Source organism: Oncorhynchus masou, chromosome 25, assembly GCF_036934945.1.
Source record: "Oncorhynchus masou masou isolate Uvic2021 chromosome 25, UVic_Omas_1.1, whole genome shotgun sequence".
Taxonomy (NCBI): Eukaryota; Metazoa; Chordata; class Actinopteri; order Salmoniformes; family Salmonidae; genus Oncorhynchus; species Oncorhynchus masou.
In genome coordinates this window covers 1,801,916-1,829,332 of record NC_088236.1, presented here as the reverse complement: position 1 = coordinate 1,829,332, position 27,417 = coordinate 1,801,916, and the positions used below count along the sequence as shown (strand labels likewise).

The following is a 27,417-nucleotide window of genomic DNA, read 5'->3' as shown; positions in this document are numbered from 1 at the left end:
TTCAGATGACATGGGGCATTATCATGCTCTCATATGGCTCATCGTCAGACAGACAAAGGACACAGTGCTGTTCTCTTTCGCAGTTTATTCTGCAACCACAACAATGTGTAAACTTCAGAACAACTGCAAACCCACTCAATCAAGAGTTTAACAACCCTTTGACCAGAACTCTACTAATTTTAGAAAACTTACATTTATATATACACATATATATATATATATATATATTTATATCCATCCATTTATATTTATATATATATATTTCTATCCAGTTGAAGTCAGAAGTTTACATACACCTTAGCCAAATACATTAATCCTAGTTAAAATTCCCTGTTTTAGGTCAGTTAGGATGACCACTTTATTGTAAGAATGTGAAATGTCAGAATAATAGTAGAGAGAATGATTTATTTAACCTTTTTATTTATTTCATCACATTCCCAGTGGGTCAGAAGTTTACATATAATCAATTAGCATTTGATAGCATTGCCTTTAAATTGTTTAACTTGGGTCAAACATTTCGGGTAGCCTTCCACAAGCTTCCCACAATAAGTTGGGTGAATTTTGGCCCATTCCTCCTGACAGAGTTAGTGTAACTGAGTCAGGTTTGTTTGCCTTCTTACTTGCACACACTTTTTCAGTTATGCCCACAAATTTTCTATAGGACTGAGGTCAGGGATTTATGATGGCCACTCCAATACCTTGACTTTGTTGTCCTTAAGCCATTTTGCCACAACATTGGATGTTTGCTTCAGGTCATTGTCCATTTGGAAGACTCATTTGCGACCAAGCTTTAACTTCCTGACTGATGTCTTAAGAAGTTGCTTCAATATATCCAAATAATTTTCCTTTCTCATGATGTCATCTATTTTGTGAGGTGCACCATGCTGCCACCCCGTGCTTCACGGTTGGGATGGTGTTCTTCGGCTTGCGAGCCTCCCAATTTTTCCTCCAATCATAACGATGGTCATTAAGGCCAAACAGTTTCATCAGACCAAAATGTACGATCTTTGTCCCCATGTGCAGTTGCAAACCGTAGTCTGGCTTTTTTTATGGCGATTTTGGAACAGTGGCTTCTTCCTTGCTGGGTGGCATTTCAGGTTATGTCGATATAGGACTTGTTTTACTGTGGATATATATACTTTTGTACCTGTTTCCTCCAGCATCTTCACAAGGTCCTTTGCTGTTGTTCTGGGATTGATTTGCACTTTTCACACATAAGTACGTTCATCTCTAGGAGACAGAACACGTCTCCTTCCAGAGCATTATGACGGCTGCGTGGTCCCATGGTGTTTATACTTGCGTACTATTGTTTGTACAGATGAACGTGGTACTTTCAGCTGTTTGGAAATTTCTCCCAACGATGAACCAAACTTGTTGAGGTCTACAATTTGTTTTCGGAGGTCTTGGCTGATTTCCTTTGATTTACCCATGATGTCAAGCAAAGAGACACCGAGTTTGACTCAAATGATGTCAATTAGCCTATTCTAAAGCCATGACATCAATTTCTGGAATTTTCCAAGCTGTTTAAAGACACAGTGAACTTAGTGTATGTTAACTTCTGACCCACTGGAATTGTGATGCAGTGAATTATACGTGAAATAATCTGTCTGTAAAAACAAAAATAGTTGGGAAAATGACTTGTGTCATACACAAAGTAGATGTCCTAACCTGACTTGCCACAACCATAGTTTGTCAACAAGAAATTTGTGGAGGGAATGAAAAACAAGTTTTAATGACGCCAACCTAAGTGTATGTAAACTTTCGACTTCAACTGTGTACAGTATATATATATTTATATTTATACAGGGATGCGTATACTCACATAATACAACAGATGGCTCCACATACTGTACATAACCTTGCTGCTTAAATATGACAACTCATACAACTAAAGATGTCTATTTCAACCCTGTTACACAACAACTGCAGTTGGGTACGATGGTACCAGGTCAAGACGCTCTTCCCTGAGACGGTTTCTGAAAGTCTGTGCAGAAATTCTTCTTCAAATTCTTTTTGCAAATCCACAGTTTTCACCAGCTGTCCGGGTAGCTGGTCTCAGACGATCCTGCAGGGGATGAAGCCGGATGTGGAGGTCCTGGGCTGGCGTTGTTACACGTGGTCTGCGGTTATGAGGCCGGTTGGACGTATTGCCAAATTCTCTTTATTGACGTAGGAGAGGCGGCTTATGGTAGAGAAATTAATATGTATTTCTCTGGCAACAGCTCTGGTGGACATTCCTGCAGTCAGCATGCCAATTGCACGTTCCCTCAAAACTTGAGATATCTGTGGCATTGTGTTGTGTGACAAAACATTTTAGAGTGGGCTTTTATTGTCCCCAGCACAAGGTGCACCTTTGTAATGATCGTGCTGTTTAATAATCAGCTTCTTGATATTCCACACCTGTCAAGTGGATGGATTATCTTGGTAATGTAGAAATGCTCACTAACAGGGATGCAAACACATTTGTGCACAACAAAACAATTTGAGAGAAATAAGTGAGTATGGAACATTTCTATGATCTTTTATTTCAATCTTTTCAGTGTTCATATTTTTGTTCAGAATAGTTAATCTCCATAGATAATCTACACATTACAGAGCCATACAGTAGAACCACCTTCACATTAGAGAGAAGTAGATAAAGTGATACAAAGATATAGGAGTCAGTAATCTGTCACCGTTTATTCTCTGGTTGTTGACATTCTGCTGTATTCAACAGTAAACACTATCAGGATCTTCCTCCCTTCTTCTTGCTCTACCTCTCTCCATTCCTCTCTACTTCTGTCTCACTGACAGAGACAAAATGAGTGACAAAGAGAGAGAGAGAGAGAAAGGGAGAGAATGGGAGAGAAGTGGAGAGAGTGATGAAGAAATATTGAGAGAGAGAGAGAGAGCGAAAGAGGGAAAGAGAGAGTGCCCGACCAAACATCTGCTGTCTTCTAGAGGTTTTCATTTTGCTGAGCAGTGCAGAACGCAGCCACTAATCAAATCACACATGTCAGACTGGCAGGGGAGGAGAGCTTTGTGTTTGTGTGTGTGTGTGTGTGTGTGTGTGTGTGTGTGTGTGTGTGTGTGTGTGTGTGTGTGTGTGTGTGTGTGTGTGTGTGTGTGTGTGTGTGTGTGTGTGTGCGTGCGTGCGTGCGTGCGTGCGTGTGTGTGTGAGTGAGTGAGTGATCAGCACCTGCTAGAAGTATAATGTAAACTACTCACTGCTGCAGCCTGATGGTGCAGCCAGTCTGATGGTGCAGCCAGTCTGATGGTGCTGCCTGATGGTGCAGTCTGATGGTGCAGCCTGATGGTGCAGCCAGTCTGATGGTGCAGCGTGATGGTGCAGCATGATGGTGCAGCCTGATGGTGCAGTCTGATGGTGCAGCCGGCCTGATGGTGCAGCCAGTCTGATGGTGCTGCCTGATGGTGCAGTCTGATGGTGCAGCCTGATGGTGCAGCCAGTCTGATGGTGCAGCGTGATGGTGCAGCATGATGGTGCAGCCTGATGGTGCAGTCTGATGGTGCAGCCGGCCTGATGGTGCAGCTTGATGGTGCAGCCAGTCTGATGGTGCAGCCTGATGGTGCAGCCTGATGGTGCGGCCTGATGGTGCAGCCAGTCAGATGGTGCAGCCAGCCTGATGGTGCAGCCAGTCTGATGGTGCAGCCTGATGGTGCGGCCTGATGGTGCAGCCTAATGGTGCAGCCAGTCTGATGGGGTAGCCAGCCTGATGGTGCGGCCTGATGGTGCAGCCTAATGGTGCAGCCAGCCTGATGGTGCAGCCAGCCTGATGGTGCAGCCAGTCTGATGGTGCAGCCAGCCTGATTGTGCAGCCAGCCTGATGGTGCAGCCAGCCTGTTGGTGCCGCCTGATGGTGCAACCAGCCTGATGGTGCAGCCTGATTGTGCAGCCAGCCTGATGGTGCAGCCAGCCTGATGGTGCAGCCTGATGGTGCAGCCAGTCTGATGGTGCAGTCTGATGGTGCAGCCTGATGGTGCAGTCTGATGGTGCAGCCAGCCTGATGGTGCAGCCAGCCTGATGGTGCAGCCAGTCTGATGGTGCAGCCAGTCTGATGGTGCAGCCTGATGGTGCAGCCAGCCTGATTGTGCAGCCAGTCTGATGGTGCAGCCTGATGGTGCAGCCAGCCTGATGGTGCAGCCTGATGGTGCAGCCAGCCTGATGGTGCATCCTGATGGTGCAGCCAGCCTCATGGTGCAGCCAGCCTGATGGTGCAGCCTGATGGTGTAGCCAGTCTGATGGTGCAGTCTGATTGTGCAGCCAGCCTGATGGTGCAGCCAGTCTGATGGTGCAGCCAGCCTGATGGTGCAGCCAGTCTGATGGTGCAGTCTGATGGTGCAGCCAGTCTGATGGTGCAGTCTGATGGTGCAGCCAGTCTGATGGTGCAGCCAGCCTGATGGTGCAGCCAGTCTGATGGTGCAGTCTGATGGTGCAGCCAGTCTGATGGTGCAGTCTGATGGTGCAGCCAGTCTGATGGTGCAGTCTGATTGTGCAGCCAGCCTGATGGTGCAGCCAGCCTGATGGTGCAGCCAGTCTGATGGTGCAGTCTGATTGTGCAGCCAGCCTGATGGTGCAGCCAGTCAGATGGTGCAGCCTGATGGTGCAGCCAGTCTGATGGTGCAGCCTACCTTTTCTGTCTGTCTGTCTGTCTGTCTGTCTGTCTGTCTGTCTGTCTGTCGGTGTGTTAACCTGGCTAAGTCCAAGATGGCATAGCAGTCAGACGTCCTTTGTCCTCGTCTTGTCATGTCCCGTGTCCCGTGTATATATATATATATTTACCTCTTTCTTCGCATATCTTTTATATATTTTATTTTCCAAAAACTCAACTTCAAAACACTCTGCTGCAGACACTCTCGTTTGCAGCCATCCACTTCCTTATGTCTTAAACACGTGCTTCTAGCGAGGGCAATTTTGGGGCTTCACCATGTTTCATTGAAATGTACAGCGGTGTGTCATCCGCATAGCAGTGAAAGTAACATTATGTTTTCGAATGACATCCCCAAGAGGTAAAATATATAGTGAAAACAATAGTGGTCCTAAAACGGAACCTTGAGGAACACCGAAATTTACAGTTGATTTGTCAGAGGACAAACCATTCACAGAGACAAACTGATATCTTTCCGACAGATAAGATCTAAACCAGGCCAGAACTTGTCCGTGTAGACCAATTTGGGTTTCCAATCTCTCCAAAAGAATGTGGTGATCGATGGTATCAAAAGCAGCACTAAGGTCTAGGAGCACGAGGACAGATGCAGAGCCTCGGTCTGATACCATTAAAAGGTCATTTACCACCTTCACAAGTGCAGTCTCAGTGCTATTATGGGGTCTAAAACCAGACTGAAGCATTTCGTATACATTGTTTGTCTTCAGGAAGGCATTGAGTTGCTGCGCAACAGCCTTTTCTAAGATTTTTGAGAGGAATGGAAGATTCGATATAGGCCGATAGTTTTTTATATTTTCTGGGTCAAGGTTTGGCTCTGTCAAGAGAGGCTTTATTACTGCCACTTTTAGTGAGTTTGGTACACATCCGGTGGATAGAGAGCCGTTTATTATGTTCAACATAGGAGGGCCAAGCACAGGAAGCAGCTCTTTCAGTAGTTTAGTTGGAATAGGGTCCAGTATGCAGCTTGAAGGTTTAGAGGCCATGATTATTTTCATCATTGTGTCAAGAGATATAGTACTAAAACATTTGGATGACATAGGATGCTCGAGCAGCAGTAAGGGCTCTTTGGTACAGCACGGTACTGTCTTTCCAAGCTAGTCGGAAGAGTTCCAGTTTGGTGTGGCGCCATTTCCGTTCCAATTTTCTGGAAGCTTGCTTCAGAGCTCGGGTATTTTCTGTGTACCAGGGAGCTAGTTTCTTATGAGAAATGTTTTTAGTTTTTAGGGGTGCAACTGCATCTAGGGTATTGCGCAAGGTTAAATTGAGTTCCTCAGTTAGGTGGTTAACTGATTTTTGTCCTCTGGCATCCTTGGGTAGACAGAGGGAATCTGGAAGGACATCAAGGAATCTTTGTGTTGTCTGTGAATTTATGGCACCACTTTTGATGTTCCTTGGTTGGGGTCTGAGCAGATTATTTGTTGCAATTGCAAACGTAATAAAATGGTGGTCCGATAGTCCAGGATTATGAGGAAAAACATTAAGATCCACAACATTTATTCCATGGGACAAAACTAGGTCCAGAGTATGACTGTGGCAGTGAGTGGGTCCAGAGACATGTTGGACAAAACCCACGGAGTCGATGATGGTTCCGAAAGCCTTTTGGAGTCGGTCTGTGGACTTTTCCATGTGAATATTAAAGTCACCAAAGATTAGAATATTATCTGCTATGCCTACACGGTCCGATAGGAATTCAGGGAACTCAGTGAGGAACGCTGTATATGGCCCAGGAGGCCTGTAACAGTAGCTATAAACGTGATTGAGTAGGCTGCATAGATTTCATGACCAGAAGCTCAAAAGACGAAAACGTCTTTTTTTTCTTTTTTTGTAAATTGAAATTTGCTATCGTAAATGTTAGCAACACTTCCGCCTTTGCAGGATGCGCGGGGGATATGGTCACGAGTGTAACCAGGAGGAGAGGCCTCATTTAACACAGTAAATTCATCAGGCTTAAGCCATGTTTCAGTCAGGCCAATCACATCAAGATCATGATCAGTGATTAGTTCATTGACTATAATTGCCTTTGAAGTAAGGGATCTAACATTAAGTAGCCCTATTTTGAGATGTGAGGTATCATGATCTCTTTCAATAATGACAGGAATGGAGGAGGTCTTTATCCTAGTGAGATTGCTAAGGCGAACACCGCCATCTTTAGGTTTGCCCAACATAGGTCGAGGCACAGACACGGTCTCAATGGTGATAGCTGAGCTGACTACACTGACTGTGCTAGTGGCAGACTCCACTATGCTGGCAGGCTGGCTAACAGCCTGCTGCCTGGCCTGCACCCTATTTCATTGTGGAGCTAGAGGAGTTAGAGCCCTGTCTATGTTGGTAGATGAGATGAGAGCACCCCTCCAGCTAGGATGGAGTCCGTCACTCCTCAGCAGGTCAGGCTTGGTCCTGTTTGTGGGTGAGTCCCAGAAAGAGGGCTAATTATCTACAAATTCTATCTTTTGGGAGGTGCAGAAAACAGTTTTCAACCAGCGATTGAGTTGTGAGACTCTGCTGTAGAGCTCATCACTCCCCCTAACTGGGAGGGGGCCAGAGACAATTACTCGATGCCGACACATCTTTCTAGCTGATTTACATGCAGAAGCTATGTTGCGCTTGGTGATCTCTGACTGTTTCATCCTAACATCATTGGTGCCGACGTGGATAACAATATCTCTATACTCTCTACACTCACCAGTTTTAGCTTTAGCCAGCACCATCTTCAGATTAGCCTTAACGTCGGTAGCCCTGCCCCCTGGTAAACAGTGTATGATCGCTGATGATTCGTTTTAAGTCTAATACTGCGGGTAATGGAGTCGCCAATGACTAGAGTTTTCAATTTGTCAGAGCTAATGGTGAGAGGCTTCGATGTCTCAGACCCCGTAACGGGAGGAGTAGAGACAAGAGAAGGCTCGGCCTCTGACTCCGACTCGCTGCTTAATGTGGAAAACCGGTTGAAAGTTTCTGTCGGCTGAATGAGCGACACCGGTTGAGCGTTCCTACAGCATTTCCTTCCAGAAACCGTGAGAAAGTTGTCCGGCTGCGGGGACTGTGCCAGGGGATTTATACTACTATCTGTACTTACTGGTGGCACAGACGCTGTTTCATCCTTTCCTACACTGAAATGACCCTCTGCCTAACGATTGCGTCTGAAGCTGGGCTTGTAGCTGGGCTTGTAGGGTATCCTGGAAGGATGTTGACCTCATCCCGTCGGATTATTTTTTTAAATGCCTTCCTCAACATCTTAAATAAACATGCCCCATTCAAGAAATTTAGAACCAGGAACAGATATAGCCCTTGGTTCTATCCAGACCTGACTGCCGTTAACCAACACAAAAACATCCTATGGCATTCTGCATTAGCATCGAACAGCCCCCATGATATGCAACTTTTCAGGGAAGCTAGAAACCAATATACACAGGCAGTTAGAAAAGTTAAACAGATTACCGACCATTTTCAATCCCACCGTACCTTCTCCGCTATGTAATCTGGTTTCAGAGCTGGTCATGGGTGCACCTCAGCCACGCTCAAGGTCCTAAACGACATCATAACCGCCATCGATAAGAGACATTACTGTGCAGCCGTATTCATTGACCTGGCCAAGGCTTTCGACTCTGTCAACCACAACATTCTGATCGGCAGATTCAACAGCCTAGGTTTCTCTAATGATTGCCTCGCCTGGTTCACCAACTACTTCTCTGACAGAGTTCAGTGTGTTAAATCGGAGGGCCTGTTATCCAGTCCTCTGGCAGTCTCTATGGGTGTGCCACAGGATTCAATTCTTGGGCAGACTCTCTTCTCTGTATACATCAATGATATTGCTCTTGCTGCTGGTGAGTCTCTGATCCACCTCTACGCAGACGACACCATTCTGTATACTTCTGGCACCTATTTGGACACTGTGTTAACAACCCTCCAGATGAGCTTCAATGCCATACAACTCTCCTTCCGTGGCCTCCAATTGCTCTTAAATACAAGTAATACTAAATGCATGCTCTTCAACCGATCGCTGCCCTAACCTGTCCGCCCATCCAACATCACCACTCTGGACGGTTCTGACTTAGAATATGTGGACACTACAAATACCTATGTGTCTGGTTAGACTGTAAACTCTGCTTCCAGACCCACATCAAACATCTCCAATCCAAAGTTAAATCTAGAATTGGATTCCTATTTCGCAACAAAGCCTCCTTCACTCATGCTGCCAAACATACCCTTGTAAAACTGACCATCCTACCAATCCTCGACTTTGGCGATGTCATTTACAAAATAGCCCCCAATACCCTACAAAATAAACTGGATGCAGTCTATCACAGTGCCATCCGTTTTGTCACCAAAGCCCCATATAGTACCCACCATTGCGACCTGTACGCTCTCGTTGGCTGGCCCTCACATCATACTTGTCGCAAAATTCACTGGCTCCAGGTAATTTACAAGACCCTGCTAGGTAAAGTCCCCCCTTATCTCAGCTCGCTGTTCACGATAGCAGCACCCACCTGTTGCACGCGCTCCAGCAGGTATATCTCTCTGGTCACCCCAAAACCAATTTTTTGGCCACCTCTCCTCCCAGTTCTCTGCTGCCAATGACTGGAACGAACTACAAAAATCTCTGAAACTAGAAACACTTATCTCCCTCACTAGCTTTAAGCACCAGCTGTCAGAGCAGCTCACAGATTACTGCACCTATACATAGCCCATCTATAATTTAGCCCAAACAACTACCTCTCCCCCTACTGTATTTATTTATTTTGCTCCTTTGCACCCCATTATTTCTATCGCTACTTTGCACATTCTTCCACTGCAAATCTACCATTCCAGTGTTTTACTTGCTATATTGTATTTACTTTGCCACCATGGCCTTTTTTGCCTTTACCTCCCTTATCTCACCTCATTTGCTCACATCATATATAGACATGTTTATACTGTATTATTGACTGTGTTTGTTTTACTCCATATGTAACTCTGTGTTGTTGTATGTGTCGAACTGCTTTGCTTTATCTTGGCCAGGTCGCAGTTGTAAATGAGAACTTGTTCTCAACTTGCCTAAGAATGTCCCCAACACTTACATGCTTTGTCCGCTGTCTGTCTGTCTGTCTGTCGGTCTGTCTGTCTGTCTGTCTGTCTGTCTGTCTGTCTGTCTGTCTGTCTGTCTGTCTGTCTGTCTGTCTGTCTGTCTGTCTGTCTGTCTGTCTGTCTGTCTGTCTGTCTGTCTGTCTGCCTGCCTGCCTGCCTGCCTGCCTGCCTGCCTGCCTGCCTGTGTTTAACCCTCTCCCCTTGTTCTCCAGGTGCTGTATTTACTCGGGGCCATGACTCTCTCCATGGCTCTCCAGTTGGACCGTCACGGCCTGTGGAACCTCCTGGGACCGTCCCTCTTCGCCCTGGGCATCATGGCTGTAGCCTGGGTAAGAATGTCCCCAACACTTACATCCTTTGTCCACTCTCTGTCTGTCTGTCTGTCTGTCTGTCTGTCTGTCTGTCTGTCTCTCTCTGTCTCTCTCTGTCTCTCTCTGTCTCTCTTTGTCTCTCTCTTTGTCTGTCTGTCTGTCTGTCTCTCTCTGTCTCTCTTTGTCTCTCTCTTTGTCTGTCTGTCTGTCTGTCTGTCTGTCTGTCTGTCTGTCTGTCTTTCTGTTTGGCCTGGGCCCTTTACTCTTGAAAAGGATTGGCATGGGCCCTTTACTCTTGAAAAGGATTGGCATGGGCCCTTTAATCTTGAAAAGGATTGGCATGGGCCCTTTACTCTTGAAAAGGATTGGCCTGGGCCCTTTAATCTTGAAAAGGATTGGCATGGGCCCTTTACTCTTGAAAAGGATTGGCAGGGGCCCTTTACTCTTGAAAAGGATTGTCATGGGCCCTTTACTCTTGAAAAGGATTGGCATGGGCCCTTTACTCTTGAAAAGGATTGGCCTGGGCCCTTTACTCTTGAAAAGGATTGGCCTGGGCCCTTTACTCTTGAAAAGGACTGGCATGGGCCCTTTACTCTTGAAAAGGATTGGCATGGGCCCTTTACTCTTGAAAAGGACTGGCATGGGCCCTTTACTCTTGAAAAGGATTGGCATGGGCCCTTTACTCTTGAAATGGATTGGCCTGGGCCCTTTAATCTTGAAAAGGATTGGCATGGGCCCTTTACTCTTGAAAAGGATTGGCCTGGGCCCTTTAATCTTGAAAAGGATTTTTGACTGGCTGCATCACTGCTTGGCAACAGCACCGGCCTCGATCGCATGGTGCAACAGAGGGTTGTGTGTACAGCCCAGTACAATAATGGGGCCGCTCTCCCAGCCATCCAGGACATCTATCAGGCAGTGTGAAAAGAAGGCCTGGAAAATTGTCAAAGACTCCAACCACTCAGGCCATAGACTATTTTCTCTGCTGCCGCACGGCAAGAGGCACCGGTGTATCAAGTCTGACTCCATCAGGCTCTCGAACAGCTTCGATCTCCAAGCTACTGACTGATAAAGAGATGACAAAATAGCTACACGGACTGAGTTTACCTTGGATCTTTACTGACCTTTTATTTCAATCTTGGCACTCTCTATGCCCACTCACAGGGCCCTGCACACTACACACACACAAACACTCACTCCATTATCTTCTCACTCCTACATTTATACTGACTCTACACACCCACTCACCCACACACATGCAGTGCCTTGCAAAAGTATTCATCCCCCTTGGCGTTTTTTCCTATTTTGTTGCGTTACAACCTGTAATTTAAAATGATTTTTATTTGGATTTCATGTAGTGGACATACACAAAATAGTCCAAATTGGTGAAGTGAAATGAAAAAAATAACTTGTTTAAAAATGATTATTTTTTAAATGAAAAGTAGTGCATATGTATTCACCCCCTTTGCTATGAAGCCCCTAAATACAATCTGGCGCAACCAATTACCTTCAGAAGTCACATAATTAGTTAAATAAAGTCCACCTGTGTGCAATCTAAGTGTCACATGATCTGTCACATGATCTCGGTATATATACACCTGTTCTGAAAGGCCTCGGAGTCTGCATCACCACTAAGCAAGGGGCACCATGAAGACCAAGGAGTCTCTCCAAACAGGTCAGGGACAAAGTTGTGGAGAAGTACAGATCCGTGTTGGGTTATATAAAACATCACAAACTTTGAACATCCCACGTAGCACCATTAAATCCATTATTAAAAAATTGAAAGAATGTGGCACCACAACAAACCTGCCATGAGAGGGCCGCCCACCTAAACTCACAGACCAGGCAAGGAGGACATTAATCAGAGAGACAGCAAAGAGACCAAAGATCACCCTGAAGGAGCCACAAAGCTCCAACAGCAGAGATTGGAGTATCTGTCCATAGGACCACTTCAAGCCGTACACTCTACAGAGCTGGGCTTTAAGTAAGAGTGGCCAGAAAAAAAGCCATGGCTTAAAGAAAAATGATAAGCAAACCTGTGTGTTGTTCATCAAAAGGCTGTTTGGTGTTCATCAAAAGGCTGTTTGGTGTTCATCAAAAGGCATGTGGGAGACTCCCCAAACATATGGAACTGAGATGATGGAGACCCCTGAGTCAGATGAGACTAAAATTGAGCTTTTTGGCCATCAAGGAAAATGCTATATATGGCGCAAGCCCAACACCTCTCATCACCCTGAGAATACCATCCCCACATTGAAGCATGGTGGTCGCAGCATCATGCTGTGGGGATGTTTTTCATTGGCGGGGAAACTGGTCAGAAATGAAGGAATGATGTATGGCGCTTAATACAGGGAGATTCTTGAGGGAAACCTGTTTCATTCTTCCAGAGATTTGAGACTGGGATCGAGTAATGCATTTAATATTGATTATCACGTTGTTTTGGTTTTGAGTTTTCAAGAAATACATTTCCCTGTACTTGTTGCGCATGTGACATTAAGACTTGAAACTTGACTGCTAAGTTGACGAAGTATCCACAAAATGTTCGTATGTAAGTGGTGCAGAGATGTAATAACCAAACGGAATGGTGATAAAAGTTTACAGATTCAAACAAATCCAACTTTCGATGTTTCTATCCCTTTTCATCACGTTTTCGGAGATCGGCAAAGTGTTCTGAACTTCTGTTTTTCTATACTCAGAGTAAATCGGTAACCTAGGAGACAACAGGCAAGATGACGTGGGTTTGTGTTCAGGGTCTGTTCGAGAACAGAATGAGGGGTGGGAATGTTTGTGACAAAGCTCATTCCATCTGTAAGCACAGTGTGATGAGGAGGACGTTGAGTCAAGGTGAAGGACTGTGGTTAACATGAAATACATTTTCCTTTGTGGAGACCTTTCGTCATTTCACGAAGGACTATGTAGACCAAACACTGAGAGAGAGAGAAAAGAGTTCACAGAAAATTGCAAAGTAGTCAGGGACAGAGTCAGGGACAGAGACAGGGACAGGGACAGAGACAGGGACAGGGACAGGTTCTCTTGTCTCTACTTGGCTGGTCTTAACAAGAACATCCTCACTTCCACTTCTAACAGCAGAGATAAATGTTGTAATCTACGAATCTAATTATATTCTGTAATCTACAAATCTTGTTTGTGCTGAGAAGTAAAATTTATAAAAGAGAACGTGCTCGATCCATTTGTGAACTAAACAATGTCATCATAAATAGTGCATAACAAGTTCAACAAGCATTTGAGAAGTGTAGAAGCATACAATAAATGATAATTATATTCTGTAGTCACTGATAAATGATAATTATATTCTGTAGTCAGTGATAAATGATAATTATATTCTGTAGTCAGTGATAAATTATAATTATATTCTGTAATCACTGATAAATGATAATTATATTCTGTAGTCACTAATAAATTATAATTATATTCTGTAGTCAGTGATAAATTATAATTATATTCTGTAGTCACTGATAAATTATAATTATATTCTGTAATCACTGATAAATTATAATTATATTCTGTAGTCAGTGATAAATTATAATTATATTCTGTAATCACTGATAAATTATAATTATATTCTGTAGTCAGTGATAAATTATAATTATATTCTGTAGTCAGTGATAAATTATAATTATATTCTGTAATCACTGATAAATTATAATTATATTCTGTAGTCACTGATAAATTATAATTATATTCTGTAATCACTGATAAATTATAATTATATTCTGTAGTCAGTGATAAATTATAATTATATTCTGTAATCAGTGATGAACCTAATGTTCTCCCAGTAACAGCAACTAGTGTGACACTGAGACTCAGATGACAGAGACCACTGAGAATGTGTGGGACAAATGAAGGAAGCAGCTCACTGTTAGATTGCTGCCCAGGGCAAAACACTGGTATATATATATATATATATATATATATATATATATATATATATATATATATATATATACACACACACACACACACACACACACACACACACACACACACACACACACACACACACACACACACACACACACACACACAAAATACATCACTCAGTCAGGTGTAGAGCATTATTAATGCGTGGGTGATGCTGAGTAAGATACTTGATTGAGATGGACTTGTGGAACAACAGATTGTCAAGACAACAGGAGAAATACAGCGTGCTAGATTTACTGCAGAAGTTTGGGTCCTAGTTCCTAGACCTATAGATACAGCGAGCAGTTTAACGGTACTCTCCTAGTTCCTAGACCTATAGATACAGCGAGCAGTTGAACTGTACTCTCCTAGTTCCTAGACCTATAAATACAGCGAGCAGTTGAACTGTACTCTCCTAGTTCCTAGACCTATAGATACAGCGAGCAGTTGAACGGTACTCTCCTAGTTCCTAGACCTATAGCTACAGCGAGCAGTTAAACGGTACTCTCCTAGTTCCTAGACCTATAGATACAGCGAGCAGTTGAACGGCACTCTTCCTAGACCTATAGATACTGCGAGCAGTTGAACGGTACTCTCCTAATTCCTAGACCTATAGATACAGCGAGCAGTTGAACGGTACTCTCCTAGTTCCTAGACCTATAGATAAAGCGAGCAGTTGAACGGTACTCTCCTAGTTCCTAGACCTATAGATAAAGCGAGCAGTTGAACGGTACTCTTCCTAGACCTATAGATACAGCGAGCAGTTGAACGGTACTCTCCTAGTTCCTAGACCTATAGATACAGCGAGCAGTTGAACGGTACTCTCCTAGTTCCTAGACCTATAGATACAGCGAGCAGTTGAACGGTACTCTCCAAGTTCCTAGACCTATAGATACAGCGAGCAGTTGAACGGTACTCTCCTAGTTCCTAGACCTATAGATACAGCGAGCAGTTGAACGGTACTCTCCAAGTTCCTAGACCTGTAGATACAGCGAGCTGTTGAACGGTACTCTTCCTATACCTATAGATACAGCGAGCAGTTGAACAGTACTCTCCTAGTTCCTAGACCTATAGATACAGCGAGCAGTTGAACGGTACTCTCCAAGTTCCTAGACCTGTAGATACAGCGAGCTGTTGAACGGTACTCTCCTAGTTCCTAGACCTATAAATACAGCGAGCCATTGAACTGTACTCTCCTAGTTCCTAGTGTCACGCCTTGGTCTTAGTATTTTGTGTTTTCGTTAATTAGTTGGTCAGGCCAGGGTGTGACATGTGTTTATGTTGTTGTATTTCGTAGTGGGGTTTTTTAGTTATTGGGATTGCGGCTGAGTAGGGGTGTTGCATAGGTTTGGCTGCCTGAGGCGGTTCTCAATCAGAGTCAGTTGATTCTCGTTGTCTCTGATTGGGAGCCGTATTTAGGTAGCCTGGGTTTCACTTTGTATTTCGTGGGTGATTGTTCCTGTCTCTGTGTAGTTTCACCAGATAGGCTGTATTAGGTTTCACGTTCCGTTTGTTGTTTTGTATTTTGTATAGTTATTTCATTTGTCACTTTTTTCATTAAAGTCATGAGTAACCACCACGCTGCATTTTGGTCCGACTCTCTTTCTACAAACGAAGAACGCCGTTACAGCGAGCAGTTGAATGGTACTCTCCTAGTTCCTAGACCTGTAGATACAGCGAGCTGTTGAACGGTACTCTCCTAGTTCCTAGACCTATAGATACAGCGAGCAGTTGAACGGTACTCTCCAAGTTCCTAGACCTATAGATACAGCGAGCTGTTGAACGGTACTCTCCAAGTTCCTAGACCTATAGATACAGCGATCAGTTGAACGGTACTCTTTCTAGACCTATAGATACAGCGAGCAGTTGAGCGGTACTCTCCTAGTTCCTAGACCAATAGATACAGCGAGCAGTTGAACGGTACTCTCCTAGTTCCTAAACCTATAGAAACAGCGAGCAGTTGAACGATACTCTTCCTAGACCTATAGATACTGCGAGCAGTTGAACGGTACTCTCCTAGTTCCTAGACCTATAGATACTGCGAGCAGTTGAACGGTACTCTCCTAGTTCCTAGACCTATAGATACTGCGAGCAGTTGAACGGTACTCTCCTAGTTCCTAGACCTATAGATACAGCGAGCAGTTGAACGGTACTCTCCTAGTTCCTAGACCTATAGATACAGCGAGCAGTTGAACGGTACTCTCCTAGTTCCTAGACCTATAGATAAAGCGAGCAGTTGAACGGTACTCTCCTAGTTCCTAGACCTATAGATAAAGCGAGCAGTTGAACGGTACTCTCCTAGTTCCTAGACCTATAGATAAAGCGAGCAGTTGAACGGTACTCTCCTAGTTCCTAGACCTATAGATACAGCGAGCAGTTGAACGGTACTCTCCTAGTTCCTAGACCTATAGATACAGCGAGCAGTTGAACGGTACTCTCCAAGTTCCTAGACCTGTAGATACAGCGAGCTGTTGAACGGTACTCTTCCTAGACCTATAGATACAGCGAGCAGTTGAACAGTACTCTCCTAGTTCCTAGACCTATAGATACAGCGAACAGTTGAACGGTACTCTCCTAGTTCCTAGACCTATAGATACAGCGAGCAGTTGAACAGTACTCTCCTAGTTCCTAGACCTATAGATACAGCGAGCAGTTGAACGGTACTCTCCAAGTTCCTAGACCTGTAGATACAGCGAGCTGTTGAACGGTACTCTCCTAGTTCCTAGACCTATAAATACAGCGAGCCATTGAACTGTACTCTCCTAGTTCCTAGTGTCACGCCTTGGTCTTAGTATTTTGTGTTTTCGCTAATTAGTTGGTCAGGCCAGGGTGTGACATGGGTTTATGTTGTTGTATTTCGTAGTGGGGTTTTTTAATTATTGGGATTGCGGCTGAGTAGGGGTGTTGCATAGGTTTGGCTGCCTGAGGCGGTTCTCAATCAGAGTCAGTTGATTCTCGTTGTCTCTGATTGGGAGCCGTATTTAGGTAGCCTGGGTTTCACTTTGTATTTCGTGGGTGATTGTTCCTGTCTCTGTGTAGTTTCACCAGATAGGCTGTATTAGGTTTCACGTTCCGTTTGTTGTTTTGTATTTTGTATAGTTATTTCATTTGTCACTTTTTTCATTAAAATCATGAGTAACCACCACGCTGCATTTTGGTCCGACTCTCTTTCTACAAACGAAGAACGCCGTTACAGCGAGCAGTTGAACGGTACTCTCCTAGTTCCTAGACCTGTAGATACAGCGAGCTGTTGAACGGTACTCTCCTAGTTCCTAGACCTATAGATACAGCGAGCAGTTGAACGGTACTCTCCTAGTTCCTAGACCTATAGATACAGCGAGCAGTTGAACGGTACTCTCCTAGTTCCTAGACCTATAGATACAGCGAGCAGTTGAACTGTACTCTCCTAGTTCCTAGACCTATAGATACAGCGAGCAGTTGAACGGTACTCTCCTAGTTCCTAGACCTATAGATACAGCGAGCAGTTGAACGGTACTCTTCCTAGACCTATAGATACAGCGAGCAGTTGAGCGGTACTCTCCTAGTTCCTAGACCAATAGTTACAGCGAGCAGTTGAACGGTACTCTCCTAGTTCCTAAACCTATAGAAACAGCGAGCAGTTGAACGATACTCTTCCTAGACCTATAGATACTGCGAGCAGTTGAACGGTACTCTCCTAGTTCCTAGACCTATAGATACAGCGAGCAGTTGAACGGTACTCTCCTAGTTCCTAGACCTATAGATACAGCGAGCAGTTGAACGGTCCTCCCAGAGTGGGATGCCTTTCTCCTGATTCTATGGACTCTCCTATTGCTCCTAAGGGGCACGTGGTCTTGTTACTATTATGTGTTATTGATCTTTTGATTGTGTTGTTATATGTGTTATTGATCTTTTTATTATGTTGTTATTATGTGTTATTGATCTGTGTCTTGTTAATAATTAATTAATGAAGTTTGAGATCTACTCTCTGACTGTGTCTCCCCCCTCCCTCCCCCAACTGTCTGACTGTGTCTCCCCCCTCCCTCCCCCAACTGTCTGACTGTGTCTCCCCCCTCCCTCCCCCAACTGTCTGACTGTGTCTCCTCCCTCCCCCAACTGTCTGACTGTGTCTCCCCCTCCCTCCCCCAACTGTCTGACTGTGTCTCCTCCCTCTCCCAACTGTCTGACTGTGTCTCCTCCCTCCCCCAACTGTCTGACTGTGTCTCCCCCTCCCTTGCCCAACTGTCTGACTGTGTCTCCCCCTCCCCCAACTGTCTGACTGTGTCTCCTCCCTCCCCCAACTGTCTGACTGTGTCTCCTCCCTCCCTCCCCCAACTGTCTGACTGTGTCTCCCCCTCCCTTGCCCAACTGTCTGACTGTGTCTCCCCCCTCCCCCAACTGTCTGACTGTGTCTCCTCCCTCCCCCAACTGTCTGACTGTGTCTCCTCCCTCCCTCCCCCAACTGTCTGACTGTGTCTCCTCCCTCTCCCAACTGTCTGACTGTGTCTCCTCCCTCCCCCAACTCTCTGACTGTGTCTCCCCACCTCCCTTGCCCAACTGTCTGACTGTGTCTCCCCCCTCCCCCAACTGTCTGACTGTGTCTCCCCCCTCCCTCCCCCAACTGTCTGACTGTGTCTCCCCCTCCCTCCCCCAACTGTCTGACTGTGTCTCCCCCTCCCTCCCCCAACTGTCTGACTGTGTCTCCCCCTCCCTCCCCCAACTGTCTGACTGTGTCTCCTCCCTCTCCCAACTGTCTGACTGTGTCTCCCCCTCCCTCCCCCAACTGTCTGACTGTGTCTCCCCCCTCCCTCCCCCAACTGTCTGACTGTGTCTCCCCCCTCCCTCCCCCAACTGTCTGACTGTGTCTCCTCCCTCTCCCAACTGTCTGACTGTGTCTCCTCCCTCCCCCAACTGTCTGACTGTGTCTCCCCCCTCCCTCGCCCAACTGTCTGACTGTGTCTCCCCCTCCCCCAACTGTCTGACTGTGTCTCCTCCCTCCCCCAACTGTCTGACTGTGTCTCCTCCCTCCCCCAACTGTCTGACTGTTTCTCCCCCTCCCTCCCCCAACTGTCTGACTGTGTCTCCCCCTCCCTCCCCCAACTGTCTGACTGTGTCTCCCCCTCCCCCCAACTGTCTGACTGTGTCTCCCCTCTCCCTCCCCCAATTGTCTAACTATGTCTCCCCCTCCCTCCCCCCAACTGTCTGTGTCTCCCCCTCCTCCCCCCAACTATCTGTGTCTCCCCCAACTATCTGTCTCTCCCCTGTGTCTCCCCCCTGTCTCCCTCCCCAACCCTCTGTGTCTCTCCCCTCCCTCCCCACTATCTGTCTCCCCCCTCCCTCCACAACTATCTGTGTCTCCCCTGTCCCTCCCCAACTGTCTGTCTCCCCCCTCCCTCCACAACTATCTGTGTCTCCCCCTCCCTCCCCAACTATCTGTCTCCCCCTCCCTCCCCTCCCTCCACAACTATCTGTCACCCCCTCCCCCCCCAACTATCTGTCACCCCCTCCCCCCAACTATCTGTGTCTCCCCGCTCTGTCTCCCCCTCCCCCAACTATCTGTGTCTCCCCCTCCTCCCCCAACAATCTGTCTCCCCCTCCCTCCCCCAACTATCTGTGTCTCCCCCTCCCCCAACTATCTGTGTCTCCCCTCCCTCCCCCAACTATCTGTGTCTCCCCTCCCTCCCCCAACTATCTGTGTCTCCCCTCCCTCCCCCAACTATCCGACTCCCCCTCCCCCAACTATATGTGTCTCCCCTCTCCCTCCCCAACTCTCTGTCTCCCCCTCCCCCTCCAGACGGTGCGTACAGTGCGACGGCGGCGATGTTACCCTCCGACCTGGAAGCGCTGGGCGTTCTTTCTGTTCCCGGGGACGATGATAGCGGTTTCAGCCGTGGCGCTCTATGCCTTCGTGGAGACAGAGGACAACTACTTCTACATACACTCTATCTGGCACATGCTGATCGCCGGCAGCGTGGGCTTCCTGCTCCCTCCCCGCGCCAAGCCCCGCACCAAGCTCACACCTCTGAAACGTCGGAGGGGGTGTGGCTACCAGCTGTGCGTCAACGAGCACGAGGAGATGGGATTGGTGGACCCGGTCCCTGCCATAGTCGCTATCAATAGTATTAGTATCAGCTGATACCTGAGATCACTAACTCTGACTGACTGTACCAGCTGAAGAGAGGTTCTAGCACCTACTGACTGACTGTACCAGATGGACATAGGATCTAGCACCTATTGACTGACTGTACCAGCTGGACACGGGATCTAGCACCTACTGACTGACTGTACCAGCTGAGGAAAGGATCTAGCACCTACGGACTGACTGTACCAGCAGGACACGGGATCTAGCACCTACGGACTGACTGTACCAGCTGAGGAAAGGATCTAGCACCTACTGACTGACTGACTGTACCAGCTGGATGTGGGATCTAGCACCTACTGACTGACTGACTGTACCAGCTGGATGTGGGATCTAGCACCTACTGACTGACTGACTGTACCATCTGGATGTGGGATCTAGCACCTACTGACTGACTGACTGTACCAGCTGGACGTCGGATCTAGCACCTACTGACTGACTGTACTAGCTGTACATGGGATATAACATCTACTGACTGACTGACTGACTGTACCAGCTGGATGTGGGATATAACACCTACTGAATGACTGTACCAGCTGGACATGGGCTATAGCACCTACTGACTGACTGACTGTACCAGCTGGATGTGGGATCTAGCAGCTACTGACTGACTGACTGTACCAGCTGGACTTGGGCTATAACACCTACTGACTGACTCTTCCAACTGAGGATGGGATCTATCACGTACTGACTGAGTGTACCAGTCGAGGATGGGATCTAGCCCTAACTCTGACTGACTGTACCAGCTGAGGACAGGATCTATCACGTACTGACTGACAGTGCCAGCTCATTAACTCACTGACTGACTGTACCAGCTGATTAAATCACTTACTGACTGTACCAGCTGATTAAATCACTGACTGACTGTACCAGCTGATTACATAACTGACTGACTCTACCAGCTGGCACGGCGATGGGATCTAACACCTACTAACTGTCTGACTGACGGACTTTCTGACCGACTGTCTGACTGATTAGCTGGCTGACTGGCTAGGTTGACTGGCTGACTGGCTGGCTGACTGGCTGGCTGACTTCCTGACTGATTGGCTGGCTGGCTGACTGACTGGCTGGCTGACTGGCTGACTGGCTGGCTGACTGGCTGGCTGACTGATTGGCTGGCTGGCTGACTGGCTGGCTGATTGGCTAACTGGCTGGCTGACTGGCTGGCTGACTGGCTGGCTGACTGATTGGCAGGCTGGCAGGCTGGCTGGCTGGCTGGCTGACTGACTGATTGGCTGACTGGCTGACTGATTGGCTGGCTGGCTGGCTGGCTGATTGGCTGGCTGACTGATTGGCTGGCTGGCGGACTGGCTGGCTGATTGGCTGGCTGACTGATTGGCTGGCTGGCTGTCTGGCTGGCTGTCTGGCTGGCTGGCTGACTGGCTGGCTGATTGGCTGGCTGACTGATTGCCTGGCTGACCTTCTGACTGATTGGCTGACTGATTGGCTGGCTGGCTGACTGGCTGGCTGATTGGCTGGCTGGCTGGCTGGCTGACTGGCTGGCTGACTGTCCTTCCATTGCCTTCTCTCCCCGGGGATTCAGACGGGAAAACAAAGCCAGAGAACTTGAACCAACTGTAATGTAACTAGTTAAAGCAGGCGACACACTTGAGTCTGTCTGTCTGTCTGTCTGTCTGTCTGTCTGTCTGTCTGTCTGTCTGTCTGTCTGTCTGTCTGTCTGTCTGTCTGTTAAAGTCATGATTATTCAATACTACCATAATTATATTATTCTATTGATCTGTTATAGTCATGATTATTCAATACCACCATAATTATATTATTCTGTTGATATTGTTGGGGTTGTGAATGTACAGTACAGTAAGAGACTATTGTTTGTGGATACTGTACTTTTTAAAGACGAAGCTGAGAACACTGCTGCTACCTGACGGTGACTGTAAGGTCTGTACGGTGCCCATATTAGGACAGCGTCAATCTCAGCAGGCGGTATTACGTCCTGGTCAGACTGAGGATGTCCTAATACAGACACCATAGGTGTGTTATTTAATGATGGTCTGCATTCCAAATGGCACCTTGTTCCCTTTGTAGCAAAACTATTGTTGACCAGGACCTACGGTGTTGACCAGATCCTACGGCTGCTTGTGTTGACCAGGTCCTACGGCTGCTGGTGTTGACCAGGTCCTACGGCTGCTGGTGTTGACCAGGTCCTACAGTGTTGACCAGGTCCTACAGTGTTGACCAGGTCCTACAGTGTTGACCAGGTCCTACGGCTGCTGGTGTCGACCAGGTCCTACAGTGTTGACCAGGTCCTACGGCTGCTGGTGTTGACCAGGTCCTACAGTGTTGACCAGGTCCTACAGTGTTGACCAGGTCCTACAGTGTTGACCAGGTCCTACGGCTGCTGTTGTTGACCAGGTCCTACGGCTGCTGGTGTTGACCAGGTCCTACAGTGTTGACCAGGTCCTACAGTGTTGACCAGGTCCTACAGTGTTGACCAGGTCCTACAGTGTTAACCAGGTCCTACAGTGTTGACCAGGTCCTACGGCTGCTGGTGTTGACCAGGTCCTACAGCTGCTGGTCAACATAGTGTACTCTATGGGGAACAGGATGCCATTTGGAACACAGCCCCTATTGAAGACCTTTCTAGCTATGTTGATTCGTTCTGTTGTTTGTGCACGGAAATGGAATTAAATACAACAAGGGCACGTTTTTGTTATTTTTCAACATAATATATTTTGCACTGAGACACAAAAATGTGATAATACTGTACATTTTGTTTTTAGATGCGTGTATAAAGCCTCACCAGTGCCACATAGTTCAAATGTATACAATATTGTTGTACTGTGGAATGTTAATAGTCTTTTGGATTGCAACATATTGCCTTTAGACACAGTCTGCTGGTTGTCAACACTACAGGCCATAAAGGAGGGGCAGCTGACTGCCATAGAATTACCGGCCATAAAGCCTACAGAGGGGCATCTGCTTGCCATAGATCTGTGGTAAGGCCATAGAGGGAAGCTGCCTGCCATAGATCTGTATTAAGGCCATAGAGGGAAGGTGCCTGCCATAGATCTGTATTAAGGCCATAGAGGGAAGCTGCCTGCCATAGATCTGTAGTAAGGCCATAGAGGGAAGCTGCCTGCCATAGATCTGTAGTAAGGCCATAGAGGGAAGCTGCCTGCCATAGATCTGTAGTAAGGCCATAGAGGGAAGCTGCCTGCCATAGATCTGTAGTAAGGCCATAGAGGGAAGCTGCCTGCCATAGATCTGTAGTAAGGCCATAGAGGGAAGCTGCCTGCCATAGATCTGTATTAAGGCCATAGAGGGAAACTGCCTGCCATAGATCTGTAGTAAGGCCATAGAGGGAAGCTGCCTGCCATAGATCTGTAGTAAGGCCATAGAGGGAAGCTGCCTGCCATAGATCTGTATTAAGGCCATAGAGGGAAGGTGCCTGCCATAGATCTATAGTAAGGTCATAGAGGGAAGCTGCCTGCCATAGATCTGTAGTAAGGCCATAGAGGGAAGCTGCCTGCCATAGATCTGTAGTAAGGCCATAGAGGGAAGGTGCCTGCCATAGATCTATAGTAAGGTCATAGAGGGAAGCTGCCTGCCATAGATCTGTAGTAAGGCCATAGAGGGAAGCTGCCTGCCATAGATCTGTAGTAAGGCCATAGAGGGAAGCTGCCTGCCATAGATCTGTATTAAGGCCATAGAGGGAAACTGCCTGCCATAGATCTGTGGTAAGGCCATAGAGGGAAGCTGCCTGCCATAGATCTGGGGCAGCTCGTATAAATCTACTGTATGGCCATAGATCTGTAGTAAGGCCATAGAGGGAAGCTGCCTGCCATAGATCTGGGGCAGCTCGTATAAATCTACTGTATGGCCATAGATCTGTAGTAAGGTCATAGAGGGAAGCTGCCTGCCATAGATCTGTAGTAAGGCCATAGAGGGAAGCTGCCTGCCATAGATCTGTAGTAAGGCCATAGAGGGAAACTGCCTGCCATAGATCTGTGGTAAGGTCATAGAGGGAAGCTGCCTGCCATAGATCTGTAGTAAGGCCATAGAGGGAAGCTGCCTGCCATAGATCTGGGGCAGCTCGTATAAATCTACTGTATGGCCGTAGAGCTATAAGCCACATACAGAGAACAGACAGTACAGGCCATAATATACAGAAGAGTAATTGAATGCTTGTAGCTATGTGAATGCCGTAGAGCTGTAGTAAGGCCATATAATGGGGCAGGTGATTGTACAGCTACTGTATAGCCATGAATATTGCTACAGGTAGAGTTTAGGCCATAGAGATACAGTAATGCTAGATATGTTATATCCATTAGAGCTACAGTAGAGAGACAGAAGTTTCACCATAGTTACAGAGAGAGACAGCTGGATGCTACAGAAGGCCAACAGGTTTATACCAGAGACAGAGTAGTGACCATAGTTACAGAGAGAGACAGCTGGATGCTACAGAAGGCCAACAGGTTTATACCAGAGACAGAGTAGTGACCATAGTTACAGAGAGAGACAGCTGGATGCTACAGAAGGCCAACAGGCTTATACCAGAGACAGAGTAGTGACCATAGTTACAGAGAGAGACAGCTGGATGCTACAGAAGGCCAACAGGTTTATACCAGAGACAGAGTAGTGACCATAGTTACAGAGAGAGACAGCTGGATGCTACAGAAGGCCAACAGGTTTATACCAGAGACAGAGTAGTGACCATAGTTACAGAGAGAGACAGCTGGATGCTACAGAAGGCCAACAGGTTTATACCAGAGACAGAGTAGTGACCATAGTTACAGAGAGAGACAGCTGGATGCTACAGAAGGCCAACAGGTTTATACCAGAGACAGAGTAGTGACCATAGTTACAGAGAGAGACAGCTGGATGCTACAGAAGGCCAACAGGTTTATACCAGAGACAGAGTAGTGACCATAGTTACAGAGAGAGACAGCTGGATGCTACAGAAGGCCAACAGGTTTATACCAGAGACAGAGTAGTGACCATAGTTACAGAGAGAGACAGCTGGATGCTACAGAAGGCCAACAGGTTTATACCAGAGACAGAGTAGTGACCATAGTTACAGAGAGAGACAGCTGGATGCTACAGAAGGCCAACAGGTTTATACCAGAGACAGAGTAGTGACCATAGTTACAGAGAGAGACAGCTGGATGCTACAGAAGGCCAACAGGTTTATACCAGAGACAGAGTAGTGACCATAGTTACAGAGAGAGACAGCTGGATGCTACAGAAGGCCAACAGGTTTATACCAGAGACAGAGTAGTGACCATAGTTACAGAGAGAGACAGCTGGATGCTACAGAAGGCCAACAGGTTTATACCAGAGACAGAGTAGTGACCATAGTTACAGAGAGAGACAGCTGGATGCTACAGAAGGCCAACAGGTTTATACCAGAGACAGAGTAGTGACCATAGTTACAGAGAGAGACAGCTGGATGCTACAGAAGGCCAACAGGTTTATACCAGAGACAGAGTAGTGACCATAGTTACAGAGAGAGACAGCTGGATGCTACAGAAGGCCAACAGGTTTATACCAGAGACAGTGTAGTGACCATAGTTACAGAGAGAGACAGCTGGATGCTACAGAAGGCCAACAGGTTTATACCAGAGACAGAGTAGTGACCATAGTTACAGAGAGAGACAGCTGGATGCTACAGAAGGCCAACAGGTTTATACCAGAGACAGAGTAGTGACCATAGTTACAGAGAGAGACAGCTGGATGCTACAGAAGGCCAACAGGTTTATACCAGAGACAGAGTAGTGACCATAGTTACAGAGAGAGACAGCTGGATGCTACAGAAGGCCAACAGGTTTATACCAGAGACATCACTATAAGACCTCAAACCTCCTGTTGTTACAGTCAGGACCTGTTCCCCACCGGACCAGAGAATTCACTATAAATAAATGTTTCTTTTTTCTGTACTCAATGACGTGTTTATTTGTTTCTGTGGCTCTTAATGTGGAATGAGTGGTGAAGTGGAAAACATGACATCATATTTCAGTAGCTGGAAGTCAGCAGTCACCAGACATCAACACAGAAGAGAAGAGGCAAGGAGGGGAGGTTGAGAGGATGAGGAGAGAGGGGGAAGAGAGAAGGCGAGGAGGTTGAGAGGATGAGGAGAGAGGGGGAGAGAGAGGGAGAGGAGATTGAGAGGATGAGGAGAGAGGTGGAAGAGAGGAGGAGAGGAGGTTGAGAGGAGATGAAAGGAGAGGAGAGGAGAGAGGGGTAGCAGAGGAAATGAGAGGAGAAGAGGAGAGGAGAGGAGAGGAGAAGAGAGGAGGTTGAGAGGTGATGAAAGGAGAGGTTGAGAGCAGATGAAAGGAGAGGAGAGAGGGGTAGCAGAGGAGGAGGAGGAGGAGGAGGAGGAGGAGGAGGAGAGGAGGTTGAGAGGTGATGCAAGGAGAGGAGAGGAGAGAGGGTAGCAGAGGAGAGGAGAGAGAGGAGAGGAGAGGAGAGGTGGAGGAGAAGAGAAGAGAAGAGATGAGAGGAGAGGAGAGGAGAGGAGAGGAGAAAGAGGAGAGGAGAAAGAGGAGAGGAGGAGGAGGAGAAGAGTGGAGAGAAAAGAGTAAAGGACTTAGTTTTGTATTAAAGATTGGGACTTTGCTCATCAATACCTCTTCAATGGAGCAGGGTGATATAAACACCATATTCTACATCACCTGAAGATAGAGACTTTACATCCCTTGTCTTTCCAATTCAGTATCATATTTATTTTTGGAGGTGAAAATGTCTCTAAAATGTTTCTCTCTTCTGCTCCGCTCCGAGGTTTAAGGGACCGTCTTAAAACTGCAACGCCTTCTAGCATTTTTCTACACCCACATTAACATCTGCTAACCATGTGTCTTTGACCAATACAATTTGATTTGATTGCATGTTAATGAACATTTGTAATATCTTCTCAACCACATAGAGATCTCAAACACATTTGACATTGTTCTCTTCTCTCGAATTTACTTGATCTATTTTTTCTTACTTTTTAAATTAATTTTAAATAAAAATACATCCTAAAAACGTCAATAGCTTCCACCGCACCCCATATGACTTTCATGAATACAACCAAATGTTATTGGTTCAGGGACCTCATCCCTACAATCAATGGCAAATACTTTTGTATTTTTAGACTAAGGCCTGGATTCAAATCAGGAATGGCTGACAGCTTGAAAGACGTTTTGGACACTACAGTGAAAATGGTTCACTTTGTTAAAGCAAGGCCCCTGAACTCTCGTGTATTTGCTGCATTGTGAAATTATATGGGCAGCAACCATGTAACGCCTTTACAACATACAGAAGTGCGCTGGTTATAAAGAGGTAAAGTATTGACACGTCTTTTTGAATTGAGAGACGAGCTTAAAGTTTTCTTTACTGACTA

The 27,417-nt window shown here is 46.5% G+C and overlaps 1 protein-coding gene and 1 long non-coding RNA gene across 2 annotated transcripts in view; both read left to right on the top strand.

The window, feature by feature from the left end:
• Positions 1–20,231, top strand: part of tmem8b (transmembrane protein 8B) — a 358,579-nt gene extending 338,348 nt beyond the window's left edge. The window contains exons 12-13 of the mRNA XM_064936529.1: positions 9,938–10,054; positions 19,728–20,231. Of these exons, the coding sequence (XP_064792601.1) occupies positions 9,938–10,054; positions 19,728–20,069 (459 nt within the window). The 3' untranslated portion in view covers positions 20,070–20,231. The remainder of the gene's footprint in view (positions 1–9,937; positions 10,055–19,727) is intronic.
• Positions 20,232–23,231: 3,000 nt separating this feature from the next.
• On the top strand, positions 23,232–25,969 carry LOC135513673 (uncharacterized). Its single transcript, XR_010451566.1, has 2 exons — positions 23,232–25,573; positions 25,645–25,969. It is a non-coding gene; the product is annotated as an uncharacterized LOC135513673 (long non-coding RNA).
• The last annotated feature ends 1,448 nt before the right edge of the window (positions 25,970–27,417 follow it).